This window comes from Solenopsis invicta, chromosome 14 (assembly GCF_016802725.1).
Source record: "Solenopsis invicta isolate M01_SB chromosome 14, UNIL_Sinv_3.0, whole genome shotgun sequence".
Lineage (NCBI taxonomy): Eukaryota > Metazoa > Arthropoda > Insecta > Hymenoptera > Formicidae > Solenopsis > Solenopsis invicta.
The window spans coordinates 3786267-3813691 of NC_052677.1; the positions used below are offsets into that span (position 1 = coordinate 3786267).

A 27425-nucleotide genomic window follows, 5' to 3' on the forward strand; every position below is an offset into this window, starting at 1 on the left:
CCTGACGCTTGACGTTACGCAGCTCCTGTCCGTGTCACTCTCTCTTTCACTCCTATCCGCAACGTTGCCGGGTCTAAGCTTTTCTCAACGCAAGGCAGTGTGCGTGTATACATACAAGACATCGAACTCCGTTTGCTTGTTTCCGTGAGTACACTCAACAAAAAATGTATTTGCATGGGAAGCGGAGTGGGGGAAGAGATGCGCTATGCACCGAGAAGTGAGCGTTCAGTAAACTTTTCGCTACGATTACAGCCGGTGAACATCCTTAATCTTTTTCTGTCATCCTCGTCCTCGATTGTTTAACTTCTTTGCTAATGTTTATGTTTTTTGTTGAAGTGTTTGGTTCTGGTACGTCATCTCAGTTTTCTTCAACTGTGTTGTTCTCTTCGTTGTTAATGATTCTTTTCGGCGTATCCCAATTGCATGCATCTGTTGCATTTTCATTCTTATCAATATCTATCTCATCTTCTGTCTTCATTTTGCTATTCGTATCGTCGTGTTCGCCAGTATCTTCTTCGCTTAAGTTCAATGGTGCTTCGAATAATTCAGTTGTTTGCTTATGATCTGAGTCTTCTCTTTCAATGAATTGTACATCTCTGCTTTTGATGATCTACTTCGTTCCGAATAATCTGTAGGCTTTAGATTCGCTTGAGTATCCAACCATAATCATTAATTTTCCTCTGGCATCAAATTTTCCTTTATTCACTCTTTTGATTAGGTTGTAACGACCTGTAACTCCATGTAACGACCTGGCTTTTCCACTCACGGGGCGGCGTGAGTTCGGCGGACGAGGACGCGGATTGAGGTCGCCAAGAGAACTAGACTTATGATGGTGGATAAATAAGCGAGTTTTTATTTCGCGTATGGTCGGTATAATACAAGAGCGTGGTGTTCTGGCCACGGCGCGCGGACGGACAAATGACGATGATGCTCGGACGGACGTAACAAAAGCTTAGAGTTTACGCGCGGACGGACAAACGGAAAGTCAGAACGCGCGGACGAAAAGACGGTATGTATAACGTGAGATTCGGAACGGTCGGATTTAAACACGGTATCTTACAAACGGTGTTTATTTACAGGTGCGCGGGATTCCGAGCCGAGATTCTCGGAATTCGGAATCCCTGTTGACGCGCTGGTGCCGTGGCCTTGCCGAAAGCCGTGGCCACGGCCGGAGACGTCGCGCGCGCGGTACAACTGTACTTATACCCGATCGCGACGCGCTGCGGTTAATACCGCAATGTTCGGCGGCGATGATAATTGACTCACGCCAAAATCTCTTGGTGGAGGCGCGGAACTCTACACCCCGAGTCGTGAGTCGATACCGAGACAGGACGGCGGATCGGGAAAGTGCCGACTACCAGGATCTCCTGGTGGAGCTCAAGATAGACTTGAGCCCGTGAACCGGTGGTCTAGGAAGCGAATGGCTCGTGTCAAGATCGCTTGACTGAAGCTAAGTTCACTTAACTCCGTTGAGCGTTCAGAATATACTTTGTTCTCGGACAGAAGGCGGACGGAGAAGAAGCCTTGACTATAGGAGCAGCGGCACTTATATAGTTGAGTCTCGTGGCCAGGGATGGTGCGGGGGTACGGAACGGTACGGTATCGGTGGGGGGATCCCTGCCGCTCGAGATCGGTCCAGCGGCCGCCACTCCGGTCGAGCGCGTGCGCGCGGAGATCTGTTGATGCGTATACGCGCGCTACGCCAGTGTCATAATTCTTATTGGCGCTGTGCGCCATTTTTTCGCTGTCCGGCGGTTGTTCGGCCGGACAGCCTGGAACGGTGGACGGTCCAAGGGGGGGGTGCGGAAAGGTGGTTTGTTACAAGGTTGACTGCCTTGCATCCAAATGTATGTATGAATCTTACGTATGGTTTTCAATTATTCCACATCTCAAATGGTGTTTTGTTATTTAATGCTTTTGTCGGACATTCATTTCTTATAAAATTAGTGGTATTTATTACTTCCTCCTATGAGACAGTTTGGATTGCAACAGCATACATCGCACCATTTCGACTAGCGTACGGTTGGCCCGTTCCGCCACGCCATTATGTTGAGGTGTATGTGGTATCGTCAACTCGTGCTTGATGCCTTTATATTCCAATAATCTGTTAAATTCCGTAGATATGTACTTCTTCACGTTGTCTGTACGTAGTATTTTGATGTTGTGACGCTTTTCCTCTTGACTCGTAGCATGTATTTCTTGAAAGCAGACAAGACTTTGGAAAAACTTTTCAACATAACAACTTCCATGTATCTTGTATCAGTACAAAATTACCTTTTCAAAAAAAGGTAAACAAAAGGTGCCAATTTATGTGTGTGCGCGCGCACCTTATCTATAATTTTTTATAAAAACTCAAGTGGTACTATTTTTTAATTCAACCTAAATGTATTTTTTCCAAAAAATGTATGAAATCTTTAAATTGCACCAATTATAAAGAGAATATATTGCTGTTTGAAATAACTGTTGTATTACTTTTAACGAATAAAATGCAAGTGATAGTATATTTATTTTTTAAGTAAAACCCAAGTAGCGGTATCTTTAATTCTTTTTTAAATAAAATTCAAGTGATACTGTGTCTGTGTATTTTTATTGAAACATTTTTCTGTTCTAACCTAAGTGGATGTACTTAATTTAAAAAAGTTTCAATGAAATATGTAACATTTAATCTCAAAGAATTAAACAGAAATGAGAATGTTTTATTAAAATAAAAAATTTTTAAACTACAAAAATTGGCGCTGCTGTTTTACAACATTTTATTTAGATTATAGTTTGACATTTAGCAGCGCCAATTTTTTGTAGCTTAAAAATTTTTTATTTTAATAAAACATTCTCATTTCTGTTTAATTCTTTGAGATTAAATGTTACATATTTCATTGAAACTTTTTTAAATTAAGTACATCCACTTAGGTTAGAACAGAAAAATGTTTCAATAAAAATACACAGACACAGTATCACTTGAATTTTATTTAAAAAAGAATTAAAGATACCGCTACTTGGAATTTTACTTAAAAAATAAATATACTATCACTTGCATTTTATTCGTTAAAAGTAGTACAACAGTTATTTCAAACAGCAATATATTCTCTTTATAATTGGCGCAATTTAAAGATTTCATACATTTTTTGGAAAAAATACATTTAGGTTGAATTAAAAAATAGTACCACTTGAGTTTCTAAAAAAAATTATAGATAAGGTGCGCGCGCACACACATAAATTGGCACCTTTTTTTTACCTTTTTTTGAAAAGGTAATTTTGTACTGATATCACGCGTTTTTGTAGTGTTAAGCAATATATTTATTTTTTGTGATTCCATGATTTCAACTTACAAGTAAGATTATAATGTGTGTGTACACACACCCACACACACACACACACATACACACACACACACACACACACACACACACGCACGCACGCACGCACGCACGCAATATATACATACATACATACATATATATATATACACACACACACATATATATATATATATACACATACATATGCATATATATATATATATATATATATATATATATATACACAGGGTGCGAGAAAAGTTCCGGGACGGCGAAATATCTCGAAAACTATGCATTTTAGGAAAAAGTGTTTCAGACAAAAGTTGTAGGGTTTAAGAAGATCTATTTACTGATCTTATCAGTTTGACCTTGGATGGCGTCGCCAAGGTCAGATCGAAATTACATTAACTTTTTTAAATGGAACACCTAACTTTTTATTGCATATTCTTATAGCTTATCTCGAGACCTTTCCAAAACATTACAAGAAAGTTTATTTTCGTTGAGTACTTTCCGAGTTGTGAGGCTTGAAAGCTACAGTGTACTGTAGTGTGGGTCCAGCCAGTTAAGGCAAGTGTGGCGTGTGTCCGGCCAGTTAAGGCAAGTGTGGCGTGTGTCCGGCCAGTTAAGGCAAGTGTGGCGTGTGTCCGGCCAGTTAAGGCAAGAGTGGCTGGACCCACACTACAGTACACTGTAGCTTTCAAGCCTCACAACTCGGAAAGTACTCAACGAAAATAAACTTTCTTGTAATGTTTTGGAAAGGTCTCGAGATAAGCTACAAGAATATGCAATAAAAAGTTAGGTGTTCCATTTAAAAAAGTTAATATAATTTCGATCTGACCTTGGCGACGCCATCCAAGGTCAAACTGATAAGATCAGTAAATAGATCTTCTTAAACCCTACAACTTTTGTCTGAAACACTTTTTCCTAAAATGCTTAGTTTTCGAGATATTTCGCCGTCCCGGAACTTTTCTCGCACCCTGTATATATGCACCAAGCAAATCAAAAACTGCTTACGTGAATATAATTAACCTCAACTCCCATCCACAATAAATAATATGTCTCTTGTATAGACAAGATTATATATTATGCACTTTTTTCAGCCGAATTCGTTTGTCTCGTACAAAAACGTGTTGAATAAGTGTATTATTAATAAATATATGCAGTTAAAAATATATATTTTGCATTAACTAGAGTCAATATTATATTATACTCCTACGAATGCTACGTATAAAATTTTTCAAGTGTCATAAGATATGATTGACAAAGTGCATATGAATATGATAATGAAACATAGCTAATTAGATTGCATGAGCCTTATTAAATTTATTTTTATCTTTTTATCTTTCTCCAATGCATATTTTTTCCACCAAAAATGTGGTTTGCTTTTTCTCAGGTCTACCTCTATATCATACTTTTTTAACTCTAGCATAATGTAAATGTATATTTTGAATGAATTGACGTTTGAAACAAGTGTCAAATGATTGAATAAAGATATAAAAATATGTGTAATTTTACAAGTTGAGTCTCAGAGGTCTCAACGCTGCGTATTCTCTCTGGTTTTAGAAATTTGTAACTAGATTAATTAATAAGTATGGTAAGTACATTTTGAATCCTGTTTATTAAAGTTAATAAAGTTAAGTGTAGCTCTTACAATATATATATTGAGTTCACTAAACTAGTTAAAATAATACATGATATTAAATATGCTCGCTGTGTTACAAAATAAATGTTAATTGTAAATAAATAATATGTGTTAATCTCGTTGTTACCTGATATTTAATAATATATCTGAGCGCCTTATAAAAGATATTTTTTCTTATAAAAGATAATTCATTTTGTAACACAGCGAGCATATTTAATATCATGTATTATTTTAACTAGTTTTTAGTAAACTCTATATACCTTGTAAAAGTTACACTTACTTTATTAACTTTTTTAATAAACAGTATTCAAAATGTACTTACTTTACTTATTAATTAATCCAATTACAAATTTCTGAAACCAGAAAGTACACGCAGCATTGAGGCCTCTAAGACAACTTGTAAAATTACACGTACACCAGGCATTGGAATCATTTTTATATCTTTATTCAATTATTTGATACTTGTTTCAAACGTCAATTCATTAAAAATATACATTTACATTAAGGCTAGAATTAAAAAAGCATGACTTAGAGACAGACCCGAGAAAGCAAACTACATTTTTGCTGAGAAAGGTAAATATGCATTGGAGAAAGATAGCAAGATAAAAATAGATTTAATAAGGTGCATCCGATCTAATTAACCTCGTTTCATTACCATATTCATGTGCACTTTGTAAATCATATCTTCTTATGACACTCGAAAAATTTTATACGTAGCACTCGTAGGAGTATAATATATAATAATATTGACTCTAGTTAATGCAAAATATATATTTTTAACTGCACATATTCATTAATAATAGGCTTATTCAACGCATTTTTGCACCACGCGAAAGAATTCGGCAGAAAAATGTGTCGTTTGCCCCGCAAACCGAGATATTATTGACGATTCAGGTTACAGGTTAGGAAACCTGTCATACGCGTAATTATGATCGCGGTCACGTGATGCACATCACATGGTGCATCACGTGACTGCATAGATGCTGATAGTGTAGTAGCGAGCGCCACACTGTGTCGAAAATGGGAAAGGGAGAATTCCTGAGGGCGACGACCAAGGAGACGTATCTTACAGAAAAATGTAGAGATTAGAATTTGCATCGCGATATCTCCGCTTGTACGGCACGGAGAGAAAAAATAAAAACACTTTTATATATGCAATTTTTCCCAAGCTATCGAATGAGACGACTTTGAACTTGATCGGTTCAGCCGTTGCTGAGATCTAATAATCTCGTTATGCTTGAACTCGCTGACTCGCGTAAAAGAGGCTTCGGTCTTTCTCGCTTTTTTTTTTTTGAATTGGCACGAGACGCGACCGCGCCTCTTGATATTCGTTAATAAATGTGACGAAATACTTTGAACCTCCAAATGAAGTAGTGCTTATCGGACCACAAATGTCCGAGTGGACCAGACCTAATTTTTCTTTTGCTCTTCTGGATGAGTTCTTATATGGAACTTGACATATTTTGCCTGCGTGGCATACTTCACAGTCAAATGGAGTTTCATCCGAGTTAAAGTTAATTCCACTTACCATGTCATCGTTTTTCAGTTTTCTTAAATTATTAAGATTTAAATGGCCGAACCTTTCGTGCCATTGCTTCAGTTTGTTTGGTGCACGTTCCTCGGTGTTAAACGCTGCATCCCTTTTGTCTCCGTTGACTAAATATATCGATCGCAACGCAAAAATTATCGTACTCCGCGGATAAGGAACTGAGCATCATTACCGACAGTAATTCCTCTGGGACTTTTATGCCAACCTCCTCAAGCTGCTCGGTCGTGCGCGTGAAAGAGTGAACGTACTGCGTCATGAATTGGTTAGCTCTCTTCTTTATTTGATGAAGCTGTTTATACAGCACTGTTTTCGGCACAGGTCCCTTTGATTTGTAGACTTTCTCTAATTCTGTCCATGCTTCCGCTGACGTTTCCGCTTTCTTGATGTGTGTGATTTAATTTTGCGACGTGCTCAACATTATTAGCGCCAACGCCTTCTGATCTTTCAGTCTTCACTCAGGTTGATTTGCTTCGGTTAGGACTATTTCACTGCTAACGTATCTCCATAGATCGTTAACGACAAGCACATTTCTCATCTGAATTTTCCACGACTCGTAGTTCGTGTCGCTTAGCTTCTCTATGTTGCATGTGGCGTTTGACATAGCCATTGTGTCAATTCTGCGTGACTCTTTGTTCTTGAACTACACTAGCTTTACTTACACAGTGGGAATCGTCCCTGGGCCCATAAACTGTTAGGTTATTAATGATAAAAAGCTTGGGTTGTGTGGTGACAAGATGAAATGGCTTTAATCAAGTAAAATAGTACACTTTGTACGCTCGTTATCATACACGCTTGGAAGCCGCCATTAAGCCTAACGCAGGATCAAGCAAGGAGCACACAAGTCGGAAAAGTGTCTCACGCCATCTCTAGATCCTTAGTAGAATCTCACTTATTGAACGCGTTGATCCTTAGACGATATGCGCATTCTCACAATAACATTTCCTCGGAAGATGTAATAAAAGTTACAAGAATATCCAAAAACTTATATGACAGATTAACCTTTTAAATTATTTTTGTTTTAAAGAAATAACAAAGATTTCTTAGCGTAAAAAATCTTTAATGCTGTGATTGATTATATATATAGTTGTATATAAGGTACCCAAGCCAAATAAGGTCCACCTAACTTATTTTATTTTTATAAATTCTTTATAATAAATTTACAAAGATATTGAAATAAACCAAATAAGAATAAAATGTTTATTTCAATCACTAGCCAAAATAAAATTATTTTCAATATAAAACATTTTTAAGTAAACAAAAATAAATGTTTTTAAAGTCTGACGTTGGGCCTTATTAAATTCTTGTGCTTTTAATAAAGCCTAAATTAAAAATATATTAAAAATAACAAAGGAATTAAATATTATTTTCCAACTCACTGTTAAAATGATTATTAAACACAAATACAAAATCCTTTAAGATCTATTATGCTAGTAGAACATCACAATTATTTTTAATTTTGTCTATAATTAATATTTTTACTGTAAGAAATTCTGACTATTTTAGTGCAATTTTAGCTTATGGAAAGTTAGTATCATTGAAAATCGTAATTCTTTGTTGCAAGCCACATACATAATAAACAAATGACAATGGCTATAACAATTAATGTACAAGTGGGCATTATTTCTTAATACATTATTTATAAGAAAGTATATTTATTCCAAAAAATTGATACACATATTTGTTTTTTCCTATAGTTAAAAAGTTGAATAATATTATAATATGTTGTAATAAACTACAAAATAATGTATATTTATTAAATTTACAACACATTTTTATAAAAACGACTGATTTACCCACTTTGTTACAAGCTTTTGTTGCACTGAATAAACGTGTTGCCAGCGGTATTAATTTCCTATTCAATTTTTATCTATTTCCTATGACATATTTTTTAAGCATATATTTCAAACATAAAGCGGGTTTTTAAATGGTAAATTTAAAAGTGGGTTACCTTATTTAGTACTGGGCCTTATTCGGCTCAAGTACCATATATATGTATATGTGTGTGTGTGTGTGTGTGTGCGCGCGCGCGCGCGTGCGTGCGTGCGTGTGTGCGTGCGTGCGTGCGTGCGTGCGTGCGTGCGTGCGCGTGTGCGTGTGCGTGTGCGCGTGCGTGCGTGCGTGCGTGCGTGCGTGTGCGTGTGCGTGTGCGTGTGCGTGTGCGCGTGCGCGTGCGCGTGCGCGTGCACGTGCGCGTGAGCGTAACACACTAAGCAAATTTCAAAAACTGCTTACGTAAATATAATTAATCTCAGCTTCCATCCACAATAAATAATATGTTTCTTGTATAGACAAGGTAATATATTATGCACTTTGTTCAGCCGAATTTGTTTGTCTTGTACAAAAACGCGTTGAATAAGTGTATTATTAATAAATATGTACAGTTAATAATATATATTTTGAATTAACTATAGTCAATATTATATTATACTCCTACAAGTGCTACATATAAAATTTTTCAAGTATCGTAAGATATGATTGACGAAATGTATATAAATATAATAATGAAACATAGTTAATTAGATCCCATGCGTCTTATTAAATCTATTTTTATCTTTCTATCTTCCTCCAATACATATTTTACCTTTTCTAGCAAAAATGTGGTTCGCTTTCTCAGGTCTACCTCTAAGTCATACTTTTTTAACTCTAGCGTAATGTAAATGTATATTTTGAATAAATTGACATTTGAAACTAGTGTCAAATGATTGAATAAAGGTATAAAAATATGTGTAATTTTACAAATTGAGTCTCAGAGGCTTTAACACTGCGTACTCTCTCTGGTTTCAGACATTTGTAACTAGATTAATTAATAAGTATGGTAAGTACATTTTGAATTCTGTTTATTAAAGTTAACAAAATTAAGTGTAGCTCTTACAATATATATTGAGTTCACTAAACTAGTTAAAATAATACATAATATTAAATATGCTCGCTGTGTTACAAAATAAATGTTAATTGTGAATAAGTAATATGTGTTAATCTCGCTGTTACCTGATATTTAATAACATTTCTGAGCGTCTTATAAAAGATATTTTCTCTTATAAAAGATAATTCATTTTGTAACACAGCGAGCATATTTAATATCATGTATTATTTTAATTAGTTTTTAGTAAACTCTATATACATTATAAAAGTTACACTTGCTTTATTAAGTTTTTTACTAAACAGGATTCAAAATGTACTTACCTTACTTATTAATTAATCTAGTTACAAATTTCTGAAACTAGAAAATACACGCAGCGTTGAGGCCTCTGAGACTCAACTTGTAAAATTACACGTACACCAGACTTTGGACTCATTTTTATATCTTTTTTATTCAATTATTTTACACTTGTTTCAAACGTCAATTTATTAAAAATATACATTTATGTTAGAATTAAAAAAGTATAACTTATTGTTAGAGGCAGACCTGAGAAAGCAAACTACATTTTTGCTGAGAAAAGTAAAATATGCATTGGAGAAAGTTAGAAAGATGAAAATAGATTTAATAAGAAGCATCCGATCTAATTAACTTCGTTTCATTACCATATTTATGTCCGCTTTGTAAATCATATCTTATAACTTTAAAAATTTTATACGTAGCACTCGTAGGAGTATAATATAATATTGACTTTAGTTAATGCAAAATATATATTTTTAACTACACATATTTATTAATAATAGGCTTAGTCAACGCATTTTTGCACCACGCGAACAAATTCGGCAGAAAAATGTGTCGTTTGTCCCGCGAATCAAGATATTATTGATGATTCAGGTTACAGGCGCTAGGTTAGGAAACCTGCCATACGCGCAATCATGATCGCGGTCACGTGATGGTCGCATCACATGGTCGCATAAATGCTGATAGTGTAGTAGCGAACGCCACACTGTGTTGAAAATGTGAAAGGGAGAATTCCTGAGAGCGACGACGACGATGAGAATGATGATGATGAGAATGGCGTTTCTTAACATATAAAACGTCGAGATTTGGACTTTACATCGCGATATCTCTGCTCGTAGGGCACAGAGAGAAAAAAAACACTTTTATATATGCAATTTTTCCCAAGCTATCAATTGAGACGACTTTAAACTTGATCGGTTCAGCCGTTGCTGAGATCTGATGATCTCGTTATGCTTGAAATTGCTGACTTGCGTAAAAGAGGCTCGGTCTCTCTTCGTTCAGAGAGATTCAGAGATGAGAAAAAAAAAACAAGCGCGAGTCGCGACCGCGCCTCTTGATAAAAGACACACATTTTTTTATACGTACACCCAAGGACTTTGATTCTGTCCATGGGGAAATTTTCCAAACTGAGAAGTCACCACTTTCTACATACTCGCAGTTCATGGTTAATGAAACGACTAGAGCTTGTTGGTCGTTACGTTAATCATGAACTGTAAGTATGTAGAAAGATAGCGACTTCTCAGTTTAGAAAATTTCCCCATGGACAGATTCAAAGTCGCTGGGTGTACCTCTTTTCACTTTTAGGGGGTAAAACACCCCTTGGAAGAAAATCGATTATTTTTTTGTAAAGTGTATATCAAACTATAAAAAATAGAAAAAAAAAGTTCAAATAGAAAGTTATATGGTTTGAAGAGTATTTTATAACTATGTAAAAAATTTTTTTATACTTTTACTCATCAATTATCTATTTTTTTCAAAATTTTTATTTTTTTTTATAAGCAAAATAAAGTTGATCTTATTACAAATTTAACGGTATATGACAAAGTTATGTTGCAACATTTCTATTTTCCAAAAATAATTAAAAACTGCTCTATAACGCATAGTACGCCCATCCGTGTACTAGCGTCCCTCTTAGATTTTGACAAGCCTTTGATACGTTGTAGTACAAATAAAAAGACACGTATTTTTTTATACGTTCCGACATTCCTATTACTTATTAATCTATGCAGGAATTTACTGATGCATTGTTTTGTCTACATACATTGTTGACACAAATGACATCTATTTTTTGCAATTAAAACCAAGTTATGAATAAATAATAATTTATTCATAATTCGTTTTTTATTGTTTAAAATATTCCGTATATGACATATTATCAAAAAAATTTGAATGATTTGAGTGGTTTAAAGAATCATTATTTTATTATTACTATTATAATTATTATAAAATTCTTATTTCAACATTCATTGTACTGTGTTGATGTGTCTTCAATGCTTTTTTGCTTAATCAACATTATATAAGACAAATCTGTTTTATTTTGAAATAATATTGAATGCACGGACGGGTGCGTCTATATAGAAGTTTTTAATTATTTTTGGAAAATGGGACTATCGCAGCATAATGTTGTCATAAATTATTAAATTTGTAATAAAATAAGCTTTATTTTGCTTATAAAAAGAAAAAAATGTTTTAAAAAAAATAGGTAATTGATGGAGGAAAGTATAAAAAAATTTTTTTGACATTGTTATAAAGGACTCTTCAAACCATTTTACTTTATATTTAAACATTTTTTTTTATCTCTTATAGTTTCGACGATATACGTTTCCCAAAAAAAACACAATTTTCTTCCGAGGAGTATTTTACCCCCTAAAAGTAAAAACAAGTATGTATAAAAAAATGCGTGTTCTTTTTTTTATCTGTACTACAACATATTAAAGGTTCGTCGAAATCGGAGGGGGACACATCTGTCGCTTTTCTTGTAAGTACTAAAATATACCTTGAAAATCTTTAGAAATGCTCAAAAGTAAAAATGTCTTATAACAATTATCAGCTATTGTGTATTGGCATGTCAGGGTCACTAAAAAGCAGGCTAATAACAAATAATTCCACAAGGAATTGTTAGAGTTATTGTGTGTTACCTAATGACAAAGATAATAGTGGGTGCTTTCCAGCTATGACACAAGTCGACACTGTGTAACACAGTGTCCATTAGTGTAAGAGAGAAAATTTTTGTTGTTTTATTCACACTAATGGATACTGTGTTACACAGTGTCGACTTGTGTCGTAGCGGAAAAGCACCCAGTGATAGTCGTAACGTTCACAGTAGCCATTCATATATAATTTATGTAGTTAAATATATTATAAATAACAGTATCTTGTAACAATAGTAATCGAATATTACAATTATCGCCAAACTCAGTAAAACACAATGTGTTTACGATCACGTACAAAAGCAGATGAAATAACAAATATATACAAATTATAGATATGGAGCTATTTAAGAATCAAAGTTAACTTCTTTTTGATTCTTCCGACTTGTTCTAAAAGTCTCGACACAATAAATTAGAAATCAGTCTTGAAATGAATACAATATACTCGGCTATCAGCCCTCCACTTCATTTTTGTCCTATACAGCGTCTTAGAAAATAATCACTCTCTCATTTTTTTTTCAAAACTGTTTTAGGTTGATTCCACGAGTGAGGCCCATAAAATATCGGACATGAGAGCATTTCCCAATCGGACACGGACCCGATCGGACACGGATTCGATCGGACACGGTCCCGATTGTACACGGACTTGATTGCACACGACCCGATTGCGCACGGACCCGATTGCATATGATTGGAAAGCGCAATAAAATGTACACACACACACACGCGCACGCGCACACGCACACGTACACGCACACGTACACGCACACGTACACGCACACATACACGCACACATACACACACGCACACACACACACACGCACGCACCCACACACGCACGCACGCACACGGGGGGGGCAAGGAGGTGGGCCTACGGCGTTTTCCACGCACCTCGTCTCCACCCACCTCGTCTCACAAGGAAAGTCACGGAAGTGTCCGCCTCAGATTTAAATAAACTTTTAATATGTTATAGTACAGATAAAAATAAGGGACACGTATCTTTTTACGTGCCCAATCTTAATTTTAGGGGGTGAAACGCCTTTGAAGAAAATCGGTTTTTTTTCAAAGTGTATATCGTCGAAACTATTGTATAAGAGATAGGAAAAATGTTTTGAATGAAAGTTGAATGGCTGCAAGAGTACTTTATAACAATGATAAAAAAACTTTTTAATTTTTTTAATACCTTCTTCCACCAACTACCCATTTCTTTCAAAATTTTTATTTTTTTTGTAAGTAAAATAAAGCTTATTTTATTACAAATTTAATGATATCTGACAAAGTTATAATGCGACATTTTCATTTTCCAAAAATAATTAAAAATTTTTCCAGAAGCAAATGGCACGTGTGCTCGATACTTCACGTATCATGTTTTGCTCGTATTTTTATATTTTATATTTTTATTTTATCATTTATTTTTAAATTTACAAAATTTAAAAAAATATTTAATTTTATTATTTAAATAAAAAATAAAATAAAAAATGGTCCCTATTCCCAAGACATCTCCACGTAAATACTATCTCCAAATAAAATCTGGAGGTCCCAATAATCCTTCAAATGGTCATTTCAATCTCAATCTCTCTCATGTATTTCGCGGTCGAGACGGCGTGAATATCTTTTATATTCCGCATCCTGGATATTTGTGTTTCCATATTGATTGATATTGCCTCGGCTTAAAATCTAAAAACAAAAAGAAATTAATAATTTAGAATACACCATGGGTAATTTTAAATTAAAAATATAAAATTTATATTACTTACGTTTAGCTCCTCTTACTCCTCTTACTCTTCCTCCTCCTCCGAATAATTATAATTGTCGAAGGACCCCAAGGTATATCTGGAGTATGTGAGGGTGTTTTCTTCTCTCTCTTTTTTATCCAAGTATTCCAAATTACTTATACTGATGCCGCACAATTCGATTGTCACGTAAACTTCCTTTTCGTCGTATCCTTTCGCAAGAAAGCCGTCAACGTGATTCCGACAATAAATTTTTGCGGCCAATTGTACTTTTTGGTGTTTATCACACCATACACGTCTATTAGGTAGTTTTTTATGTCTAATTTCCTATTTCTTACTATTACACTGGCACTGAGGAACACATTAAATGAGACATGTCTATAATACAATATTATGTCTTGCGCCCGATAGCTCTGCGATCAGTCAATCTGATTGATTGACTGACTGATTGACTAACTGATCTTCAGCGCGTTAACAAAAAATAAAAAATTCGAGCCGTTATCAGTCACCAAAAACAGGAACCAGACGAGTCACCAACGGTTTGCCAAATCCGTAGTGGTAGACCGTTTTATTGTGGCAGTCTCGTAGAAAATGACACTCCTTTAAACAACCACTTGAAATGACGACTAATAAAGCCTTGGATAAACTTTTGTCCCTAGGAAATTAATTTCTCTTGTCAACATATACACTCAAGCGTTTATCGTTCCGCGATAAAGCATGCTCACTGTTTCAAGTATACTGAGTAATATAAGTTAAGCATAGTGTATATTAATTAATATAAGTTAAATATTTGTTTACTGGTCTACATAATTCAATTACAATATTTGTTTTCTTCAGCATTTTACAGACAAGGAGATTTGGTATACAAAAAATTATTACTCACACATTCCATACCTTTACTATCTAACGCCAGCTCATCAACTAACAACAAGAGGATTAATATAAAACTAATTTAAAAATCAGTTAAAAATTTTACCTTTCATACTGCATTTATACAATTCAATTAATGTGTTTATTAAATTTGATTAGTGTAGCATATTATGCATATTATAACCATGCTACTGGGCGTGTACACTTTGGATCATTTATATCTTGAAATTTAATTTTTACGTCTCGGCAATATTAATCTTAATATGTATAGATTCAAGAGTTACGTAAATGTTTTTTTCGATGTTTGCGTTTTTATGATATTTACGCAGATTATCCTCGAAATGTTTCCGTCATTTTGTATTCCGGAAAAATGCGAGAAAAACATGATGCGTGAAGTATCGAGTACTAGTACCATATGCTAATGGAGAGGTTTCTAATTATTTTTGGAAAATGGAAATGTCGCAACATAACTTTATCATATACCATTGAATTTGTAATAAAATAAGCTTTATTTTGCTCATAAAAAGAAATAAAAATTTTGAAAGAAATGGGTAGGTGGTGGGAAAAAGCATTAAAAAAATTAAAAAAAATTTTTTTATTACTGTTATAAAATACTTTTGCAACCACTTAACTTTCATGCAAAACATTTTTCTCTATCTCTTATAGTTTCGACGATACACGCTTTGAAAGAAAAAAACCGATTTTCTTCAAAGGGATGTTTCACCCTTTAAAGCGCATTAGGGCACGTATAAAAAAAAATACGTGTTTCTTATTTTTATCTGTACTACAACATATTAAAAGCTCGTTTAAATCTGAGTTGGACACTTCCGTGACTTTCCTTGTCAGTTAATCCCTTACCAATCAATCGTGCGGTTTCCACTCATGTGCAATCGGATCCGTGTGCAATCGGGTCCGTGCGCAATCGAGTCCATGTGCAATTGGATCCATGCGCAATCGGGTCGTATGCAATCGGGACCTTGTCCAATCGGGACCGCGTCCAATCGGGTTCGTGTCCGATCGGGTCCGTATCCGATTGGAAAACGCTCTCGTATCCGATAATTTATGTACGCAATCGGGACATTCCTGATTTCACATATGTATATGTAGGATTCAAGAAATGTAATTTTTTAAAAATCGATTTTTTTACACTTTTAAAGAGAAAAACCCCTTAAATACAGTGAATGACATATTCGAAAATTTTTTGATCTCAGATTTGTACGAGTACGATTTGTGATGATTATTAACATTACAATTTCAAGCCTAAAAGTACAAATCTTGGACAGCAGTGCTTAAGCACTTCATCAAAGCATTAAATGCTTGTATGACGTTTATCCAACTTCAAGAAGCTTCAAGAAGCTTTCTATTTTCGCCAGGGTTTTATTGAATAAAAAATAGATTCTATTTAAAAATTTCAAGATGATTTTTATACGAGGTGTGATCAAAAAGTAAGGTGACTTTTTGAATTTTGCGCGCTCTGTACACTATAATTTCAAAATTTTTTTTTTGTGTTGGTACACTCGTCACGATCATATGTTCACAGTTTTGACTATATAGCATGTGTTATTTTTATGTGAAAGGCATAAAGGTTAGACTCGTGTTTGCGTGCTCGGCGATTTTTTGCTGTTGAAAATAATGGAGCAGAGAGTTTGTACTAATTTTTGTGTAAAAAATGGTATTAAGTGTTCAAAAACTCTTGAAATGTTGACAGTGGCGTACGGTGAGTCAACTTTGAGCAAAAAAAATGTTTATAAATGGTATAAGTTATTCCAAAAGGGCCGAGAAAATGTTAACGATGAACCTCGCTCTGGACGCCCCAGCACGTCAAAAACCAACTAAAATGTTCAGGAAGTGAAAGAAATTGTGTTGAAAAATCGTCGAATCACGATTAGAGAAATAGCTAATGATCTTAACATATCGTTTGGCTCATGCCAATCAATTTTAACGGATGTTTTGGGTATGACACGTGTGTCAGCGAAATTTGTTCCAAAACTGCTTAATTTTGATCAGAAGCAGCGTCGCATGAACATCGCCCAAGACATGTTGAACGACGTCAATGATGATCCTGATCTGCTCAAAAGGGTTATAACTGGTGACAAAACATTTTCCTTTTCCCAAAATTGAAAAGGCCTATGAAAGGACGAAGATTTGCGACGATTGAGGAGATTAAGGCTGCATCGCTGGAGGAGCTCAAGGCAATACCCAAAAGTGCATTTCAGAAATGTTTTGACGACTGGAAAAAGCGCTGGCACAAATGCATTGTATCAGAGGGGGATTATTTTGAAAGGGATAACATAATTTTGGATGAATAAATGAATATTTTTTTATAAAAATGAAAAGTCACCTTACTTTTTGATCACACCTCGTATGACCTTATAATAACTATAACACTGTTCAAAGTCACAGTAATATTGTAATGTATTACTTCAAACCCTATAACTTTTACGTGAAATATTTGTTTGTAAAATTTATATTTTTGAGATATTGTAGGATACTATTTTTTTCTTGTGTGTATGTGTCTTACTAGGCACAAAAGAGTTAAAGACGTCTTATATCGCAATTTTGGACATTTTGTTTGAGGTAGAACATTTGTACCGCAAAAATCATAATCCTTATGAAATGTTACTGTATGTTGCGATCAGATCGAGTTGGTGATAGAATATAAAGTGGGTGGATCGGTGGTGCCGAATTCCGGAATCTTCACGGTGAGAGTGGCCAGGCCATTGGGTGGACAGCCTGATCTGGGTCTGACGGTAAATGAGGATCTAGTAATCACAGAAGTTCGCCGAGGATCGCTCGCTTATCGAACTGGCAGTTTAGCATCGGGAGATAGGCTACTTGCAATAGATGGACAAAAACTGGATCCCGGAGACTTAAGACAAGCTGCTCAATTGTTACATCGACCCGGTGGCTCGGTAGTTGCTTTAACTATTAGAAAGCCAGATCTTAATACGGAAATAAGGTATTTGATGACATGAGAAACATTTTCTACAAAATTAATCCTTTGAACATTTGTTTGGTTCAGGTGAAATTTATGATATATGAATTTTATTTTTAAAAACTTTAAAAAGAAAATTTACACTGACAAATATTAACCAAATTACACAAAAATATAATGTAAAAACCCGTCTTTCACGTGTAGGTAGTTAGCTCAATTTAATAGTAGAGAGGTATTGCAAAGAATTTAAGGGCTTTTTATGCTAAAAAATCGGTGTGAGCGAGAAATTTAACAAAAACTTAACAATAAAATAATACATTTATTCAAATAAGGCTTGATAATTATTGGTAATACGAATGATAGTGAACATACCATAATTACCGCGCATGGATATGACAAATTCTTTTTAGCGGTCTTAAATATTTTAATTTCGATAATAATACTTACACTGACAAAAAAAATTACTAAATTTTAATAAATATTTGTTTAAATAGTTGCAATAAAATATTTAATAAATTTAAATACATATTTATTTAACAAATACACTTTAATAAGACTCTCGAGATTTAAACGAATAGAAAAATATAAAGGCTAATGAGAGTCAGTGCTGTTGTCAATGCACACAAAAAGTTTATTCTATATACAGTTAAATTCCAAAAATATGAACGTTTCAACTCTCTTTGGAGTCATTCTCAACATAAAAGTTTTTCAACTAACATAATATAATAATAACGACAAATCATCGACTGGTCATTGTCGATTCGATATTCGGCGTAGTCACTCACGGTTGTCAGACCCAAAATGTAAATTTCCCACCGTGTATGTAGATAGAAGAAGTGGCATGCTCTCTCTCTATAACACCAGGCATCGTCGAAAACCAATTAAGCTATGAATAAAAAACCGTAAAAGTAGCACACTTGTAATCCTTGTTTGAAACAAAGGAATAAGATTTCCGCAACCACTGTAATCCGACGTTTCTGTCAGCGTTGTTTACAGGTGACTAAAACAAGGATTACAAGTGTGCCACAGTTTTTTATCCACGGTTTAATTGGTCTTCGTCGATGCCTAGTGTTATAGAGAGAGCATGTAAACCGTGAGTGACTACACCAAATATCAGATCGACGATAACCACATGATTAGTCGTTATATTATACATATTATGTTAATTAGAACATTTTTATGTTGAGAATGACTCCAGAAAGAGTCAAAACATTTATATTTTTGTAATTTGACTGTATAGGATAAACTTTGTTGTGGGCATTGACAACAACATGGATTTTCATTAGCCTTTGCTCTATATTTTTCCATATATTTATTTAATACATGAGAACTACTAATTTAATTTAATTATAATTTTTTTATTTAATAAACATTTATGTACCATAAGCAGGCTCAGCGACTATAATGTGGTGCCAAAATTTAGCTTAGTATGAAAATCCAAAGAATTCAAGAATTAAAAATTAACTTTAAAAGGATTAAAAATTAAGGGTAAATTTTTTAAAATATGCGCGCAGATACCGATTGCTTGAATGCACAATGCAAAAGCGACTAAATGATGTGGCTGTACTATACCGGGTGTCCCAGACCACCCGTCCCACCCGATTTTTTCGTAAACGCGACATTTTAAAGAAAAATGTTTCAGACAAAAGTTGTAGGGTTTTAAAAGATCTATTTACTGATTTTATCAGTTTGACCTTAGATGGCGTCGCCAAGGTCAGATCAAAATAACATTAACTTTTTTAAATAGGACACCTCATTTTTGGTTCCAGAATCTAATAGCTGGTGTCAAGACCTTTCCAAAACACTATAAGAAAGTTTATTTTTGTTGAGTACTTTCCGAGTTGTGAGGCTTGAAAGTTACGGTGTACTGTTACCTTCAAGCGTCATAACTCGGAAAGTCCTTAACCAAAATAAACTTATTTATAGTGTTTTGGAAAGCTCTCGAAATCGACTACAAGAAAATGCAATGAAAAATATACCTGTTTCAGACCACCCGTCCCACCCTTTTAAAACGTAGGGATGTGCTTGTACAAAAAAATGGCTCAGACAAAATTTGCATGATTTCGAGGGATCAACCTGATGATGATCTTGAATTCGACCTTGAGATCGATCTTGGGCATAAAGGTATAAGTCAAAGTAACATTTTTAAAATGTAAAAACGAAATAATCGGTGCCGCCTGTAGGTATTAGCGTTACCTAAGGTGTACCACGTGTAGGTAACAAGATCGTACTTACACCTTATCGGGGTGCTTTTTTAAGGTGGTTCCCCTCGCCGTCACCTTTGTCGGGGTGCTTTCATAAGGTGGTTCCCCTTGCCGTCACCTTTGTCGGGGTGCTTTCATAAGGTGGTTCCCCTTGCCGTCACCTTTGTCGGGGTGCTTTTTTAAGGTGGTTCCCCTCGCCGTCACCTTTGTCGGGGTGCTTTCATAAGGTGGTTCCCCTTGCCGTCACCTTTGTCGGGGTGCTTTCATAAGGTGGTTCCCCTTGCCGTCACCTTTGTCGGGGTGCTTTTTTAAGGTGGTTCCCCACGCCGTCACCTTTGTCGGGGTGCTTTCATAAGGTGGTTCCCCTTGCCGTCACCTTTGTGCATACGCATGTTGTTCAGTCTCGATGTTCAAAATGTCCACCACGTGCATTTATACAGGCTGTTACCCTACTTTGGAAATCATCCGTCGCCCGACGAATTTCGTCAGTATCTAGAGACTGAATGACTTGTCGAATTCTGTTTTTCATATCTTCTGCAGTCGTAGGTCGTTCGCGGTATACAAGGTCTTTTATTCGTCCCCACAAATAATAATCTAAAATTGTAAGGTCCGGTGATCGTGGTGGCCAATTATGTGGACCATGTTTACCTATCCATCGGCCGCGAAATATGCGGTTCAGTTGATGACGAGCAATGACAGACGTGCGGGACATCCATCCTGCTGAAACCACATATTTAGACGTAATTGGAGTGGAATATCTTCAAGTAAACGTGGAAGTTCGTTTTCGAGTAAATCGGCGTATAAAAAACGGTTTAAATTCTCTTGAAAGAAAAATGGTCCCACGATATGCGTATCAACAATTCCGCACCAAACATTGACTTTCCAGATACGTTGATGATCCATTTCTCGATACCAATGTGGATTCTCTTGTGCCCAATAACGAAAATTATGTGTGTTTATTTCGCCGTCACTTTTAAAGGTGCACTCATCAGAAAATAAAATACTTCTATGGAAATTAGGTAATTGTTGAGTAATCCAATTACAGAATATCAGTCTTTGTCTATGATCGTTCAATGTCATGGCCTGGTGAAGTGACATTCGATATGGATGGAATAAATTTTCACGAAAAATTCGACTGATCGTGCTTCGACTTATTCCACTATCTCTTGCTCGTCGCTTTAAAGAATCATTCGGGGTTACAAAGGCAGATGCAATTACATCAGGTGCTCTTACTGAACGAACTGATCGATGAATTTGCCTTCCCTTATTATGATCCGGCTGAACAATACCTTTTACAATTATTCGACGTTGTAAGCGACTGAAAACTTTGCGCGAATGTGGTGTATGATCGGGATATTCATTTCGCCACATTATTTCAGCTGCTCGAAAACTTCCAGCTCTACCCAAAACTGACATCATTAACGCAGCTTCTTCGTTCGGGTAAGGCATAACTACAAATTACGTTTACGACCGGGTTGCTTATTAGAAAACGTGAATTGGTGACGAGTTGCGTAATATTATGAATTCTAAGCAATGACTTTTAGGAGTGGTATGTAAGGGTGCTTTTTCGTGAAAATTACTTTATTGCTACAATAATCAACATTAAATGAAGATTAATATTAATAAATCAAGAATAAACGGCATCATAGAGCTGTACCGAATGTTAGAGATCTCGGTAATTAGGTATCTTCAAAACTCTACGCGTAGGACTATAGGTACACGCACCGGCAGAAATGGTGTTTCTCGACGCTAGCGCTCGGCTGCCGCACACACGCGGAGCCGCGCTCGTACGTGTGTCTAGGCTGCGCGGCGACGATCGGGGTGCGGGCGGAAAGTGGTGGGGGGCTTTACGATAGTGCATCCTCCTCGCTCGACGCTGGGTCGAGAGAGAAAGCATTATTCGACGTGATACCATGGGCGAAGTCGGTGTCCTCTGCTTATATTTTTCATTGCATTTTCTTGTAGTCGATTTCGAGAGCTTTCCAAAACACTATAAATAAGTTTATTTTGGTTAAGAACTTTCCGAGTTATGACGCTTGAAGGTTACAGTACACCGTAACTTTCAAGCCTCACAACTCGGAAAGTACTCAACAAATATAAACTTTCTTATAGTGTTTTGGAAAGGTCTTGACACCAGCTATTAGATTCTGGAACCAAAAATGAGGTGTCCTATTTAAAAAAGTTAATGTTATTTTGATCTGACCTTGGCGACGCCATCCAAGGTCAAACTGATCAAATCAGTAAATAGATCTTTTAAAACCCTACAACTTTTGTCTGAAACATTTTTCTTTAAAATGTCGCGTTTACGAAAAAATCGGGTGGGACGGGTGGTCTGGGACACCCGGTATATTCATAAAAATGTAGTGAAATATGTGGGCCAAAACTTGGACGAAATAATAAATGAATTCAACAAGAACCAGCACAGAGCGTCACAATTAATTCACAATTGAAAAAAAAAACCGGCAACAAAGAACATAAAATAAATAAAGAAATAAAAAAGAAATTCCACACACACGAGAGAAATTGCCGAGCCTGATCGTAAGTAAATGTTTAATTGCAACTGTTCAAACAATTATTTATTAAAATTTAATCATTTTTTCTCCAGTGCAGTACAAGGACACTAATTGCGACAAGAAAGATGCATACGGAATTTGATAATAATTTGGAAACGTGTGGAGAACGATGATCATATGATAGCACGTTCTACCTTCGGCAACACACGATTTTACACAAACTTTCGCACCACAAAATCATACATTTTATTTTATGGCACTAGCGAATCAATCACGAAAACAAGACAAAACATAATTTCGACTCCGCTACAACGCACTGATCGTGACAGCGGATAAAAATACAAATTTTGACAACACTGCACTAACATAACACCGCAACAATGAAACAAAAACGTAAATTTTGCTAGAACACAAAGACCGCGACACGAAATAGAATCCAATTTCAACAGAAAGTTTATTGAGCCAAATCCGACAATTACTTGAACACGCATACTACACGCAAACTAGGATACGCTACACCATGCGCATGCATGAAGGCTTTACATCTTCCTGGTGAGCACGATCGCCAAGGGGCTCGTCGCTGGATTTCGCTCTCCGATCCCGATAGCCGACAGATAAACGAGGTGTAGGCCCCTCGTGCTTGGGCTCAATCGCTCGTTTCACTCTCAACTTTCTCGCGTCGCTCCAAATGCGACACGAACATATATTAATACACGAGCAATTAACCATAAAATCGCAAATGAGCTCACCTGGTCAGTTCGTGGTTTTACATCTTCCAAAGAAGGTTACCTCATCGATATTATACAGAGCTCCGCTACTCCTTCCGTCGATCTATTACCCTAGGCTCATCTTCTACCGTTTAAACCGAGAATTCTGGCTTAACCTTGCTTTCCCTTACTCTTTCACTCGCAGACCTGCTCTTTCGCTCGCTATCGGCTAATTTGTATATAAATGTATATAAATGTAGTCGATCGCGATCGATAAGCACAACCTACCCACAGGTGTGCGCATTATGAATTTACGCGATTGCGGCTAATTACCGCTTGGCGCGCGGCGCTAACCGTCGAGCAACACTTTCGAGCCCTTGCGATTGCCAACGGTTCCGCAATGTCGACCTACATCTCTCAACAAAACTGGGGCACCCGTCACATTTCGTGTTCTACAGCGGGCTCCTCTTGCTTGTCCCAGCCTACCTCGCTATTTAGCGGATACTGGACTAGATCTAATCCTTTATTTTTCGGGTAACATCAATTAATCGCGAGATCCCCTAGAGATCTCCGTTACGCTCTTTAAATTCCCGAGCGGGCATTCTGTGACGGCACAGAAACGTTATTCCGTTACAGCAAACTGCAATGTAAAAATTTATTGAACAAATACCCAAGTCCTCTATATACTTTCAAATTTACTGAATGTGATATATTTTAGAAACATTTCTGTTGCAACATTTTATATCACCTATTGCACAATTTTTGAGAATTGTAAAATATAAAAAGTCGATATAGCTTTGAAAATTTTTTTAAAAACTTTCTACAGTTTAATGTTGTATGGTGATTATTTTTGTTTTTACATTTTTCTTATTAAATAATTATAATCTTAAAGTGTAATTATAATCTATATAATTATAATCTTAAAATAAGAATTTCATGCTAGGAAAAAACTGCATATGTTAAGTAAAAATTCTGAAATTAGAATACAATGTTTTGGTTTGGCGTTGATACCTATAATAGAAGATTAGCACGCCAAAACGGTATTTGCACTTCGCAAACAATTTCTCGTTTTCATGAATTTAAATTTTATTGTTTAAGTCATAAAAATTTTGAAAATTTTAAATTTTGAAGCGGACGGTAATTAACAATGTCGAATGGATTGTAGCTCCGCAGTTTGTTATTTAAGCAGTAATAATCTTCCTTTAAAGAGCACGTAATGTGGAGAGCGCTCTGCGGATGACTTGGATGCAGATGGGCATTCTTCAGAAATTTTGTCGCGGATGATTATGGCGCGATTTTTAATGAATGTTGAAAGTAACACGCATACAATAAGTCATTTGTGGCAGCGATTTGATACGATAATTAACTGCCGAAAATAGTTGATAATTGCCATAGAATCGAGGATTTATACGCGATTTTCGAACTTTTTCGTGCGGCGGTAATAATGCACGCAAATTCAATAACAATCCGTATCAATCAAAATCTATCAACGAAGTCAAGATCGGAAAACTAAGCGAGTGTGCGTAGGGTTAGTTTTTGGGAACTCGCGCAGGTAATCCGCATCACCAGGGTCGATTTATCCAATAAACGAATCAGGCGACCTAATTCACAGGGGTCCTCGCATTGCCAGATTTTTTAAATTAATTATTTTTAATACTACTTTAAACTAAATTTATACTGTATAAATAATTTTTATAAAATAAAAAAAATTAATAATATAAGAGAGAGTGGGGTAAGTCGGACCTACTTGCAGTTTTTGCTCTCTATAAGGTGCAAATAAAGTCCAATCGTAAAATCAAAGATACCGTTAAAAAAATAATTTAATTCCCTTCATTTTTGCTACAAAGTGTTTTGACGTATCTCTCATTTGTGTTGAATTATAATGGAAAATGTAAAAACGCTTTTTTTGGTCTAATTTGGAACTACTGGTTGCAAATCGGATCATCCCTTGGTCCAAATCGGACCATCCCTTGGTTTAAATCAGACAATTCTAATTTTATCGAGTTTTAAATAGAATTTTACAAGATTTTAATGTATTTGTTTTAGAATTGAATAAAAACAAGTAATTTGACAGTAAACAAGAATTTTATTTAAAGAAAACAAATTATAGTGACTGTTTATATAATTGTTAGACGTTTTCCGGTTATGTTATTATACAATTAGAGTTAAAATCGATAAAATTTCGTCTGTTGAGTCATATTTTACTAATTTAACATTTCTAGAACCAGATTTGGTCAGCTGATTACCAGTGCTACGATCAAGTTGCAATTCCGATGTAAAAGTCCGGTTTGGACACGAGTTCTTTCAAACTTTGGAATAAATTTTACAATAAACCGCAAAAGTGATGACAAAATGATTGATATTTTTGAATTCTACACTCTTTAATTATTTCAAATCAATTACTTTCCAAAATTTTGCTATCTTTTAAATAACGATTTAGAAGGTTTTTCTTTAATTATTGCACAAAGGCTAAAAATACACATTCGCATCTATTTTAATGTAGGTAATAAGAATGTTAAACGGATAAGACGTGCGTGATTCGGCGATGCGCGGATTGATTGCGCAGAGGGCGATCTCCTTGCGCGACGGTTCGATATGTAGTCAGTTGTTCGGGATCGGCCGGAACAATAATACTTGTACATAGACGCAAGTTTCTCTTTGACCTGTTCTGTATAACATAAGCCATTCCGCATTAAAGCCTTTTATATCTGATCTCGAGTTATATTATTTTACGTGGCCTTCCTAACATACCGTTCTTGATCGAGGGAATTATTAATCTAAATATAATAATCTCCCACAAATTCAGAAGTGGGATTCAGAGTATTCGGATCGCGGTGTCGAATCGAATTTGAGATCACATTCTTGAAGTGATTTTACAGTGCCTGACTTTGACTGTGAGACTCGCCTTGCATTAAAATTTACGAACCGCGGAATGGTTTGACAGCAGTCGGCTTTGTGATCCCGCGACTTGATTAATAATTGCCGCGATTGTCGCAAATCGTTAATGGCCGAATTTGAACATCATTTTGCTCGGTGCCGTTGTGAAATTGAAGTAGTATATTCGAGAATACTATCGGCTTGTGACCTTGTTGACGGGTGATAGTGTGTGCTTCCCGCTGTTGTCATATTGGGTAAGCGGTGACTTTGCTGTGTGACTCGAGATTTGAGTAGTGAAATATTGTTGCTACGAGGATGGAGCGGTCACCTCAAGATAAATGGAACGATTTAACCGTCGTGAGTTTGAAAGATATCGCGCGGCAAATCGGAGTGTCTATGAATGACACAAAGGTCAAATTGGTGGCGCGAATGTTGGCTCGAGAATACTATCGGCTTGTGACCTTGTTGACGGGTGATAGTGTGTGCTTCCCGCTGTTGTCATATTGAGTAAGCGGTGACTTTGCTGTGTGACTCGAGATTTGAGTAGTGAAATATTGTTGCTACGAGGATGGAGCGGTCACCTCAAGATAAATGGAACGTCGTGAATTTGAAAGATATCGCGCGGCAAATCGGAGTGTCTATGAATGACACAAAGGTCAAATTGGTGGCGCGAATGTTGGCTGGCGTTGAGGACAAGTGGCGAGGCGCATATGAGCATCTCGTGCGCAGTGAGGCGCAAAGGTCATCGGCGCAAGGGCGGATGTGTTGGAGCAGCAGTCGAGTTCTGGTGGTGGAGTACCGTTGCCGTCAAATTGGAGGGAGAGAGAGATGGAGATGTTGAGACGCAAGAAAACTTTTTTGGAGCAAGAATTGAGTCTCGCCCGTCAGAAAACGAGAATGATGACGAACACCGAGAGCAATGATAGCGACTGCAGTATTGATTCAAGAGTCAACATTCGAATCATTAGCAATTTGTTGAGTGAGTTTTGTGGCGATTGCGACAATTTCGAAACTTGGAAGAAACAAGTTGAATTTTTGCGTGAAAAATATTGATTAGATGAGAATTCGACCAGGATATTGATCAATTTGAGATTGAAGAACAAAGCCCTAACCTGGTTTCACTCAAAACCAGAGCATCTACAGTTGAATGCGGCAGACTTGCTATTGGAAATGTCTCGTATGTTCAATAATCGCCCCAGTACGCAGGCATTGAAGCATGATTTTGAGAAGCGGAAATGGCGGGACAACGAAATCTTTGCAGAATATTATCACGAGAAGGTGGTTCTCGTTA

The 27425-nt window shown here is 36.0% G+C and overlaps 1 protein-coding gene across 4 annotated transcripts in view; it reads left to right on the forward strand.

Moving 5' to 3' along the window:
• The window catches only part of LOC105196944 (glutamate receptor-interacting protein 1), a 130387-nt gene that overhangs the window by 83702 nt on the left and 19260 nt on the right, over positions 1-27425 (forward strand). For all 4 annotated transcript variants that reach the window (XM_039456974.1, XM_039456973.1, XM_039456975.1 and 1 more), the window contains one exon: positions 17538-17857. In XM_039456974.1, coding sequence (XP_039312908.1) covers positions 17538-17857 — 320 coding nt within the window. The remainder of the gene's footprint in view (positions 1-17537; positions 17858-27425) is intronic.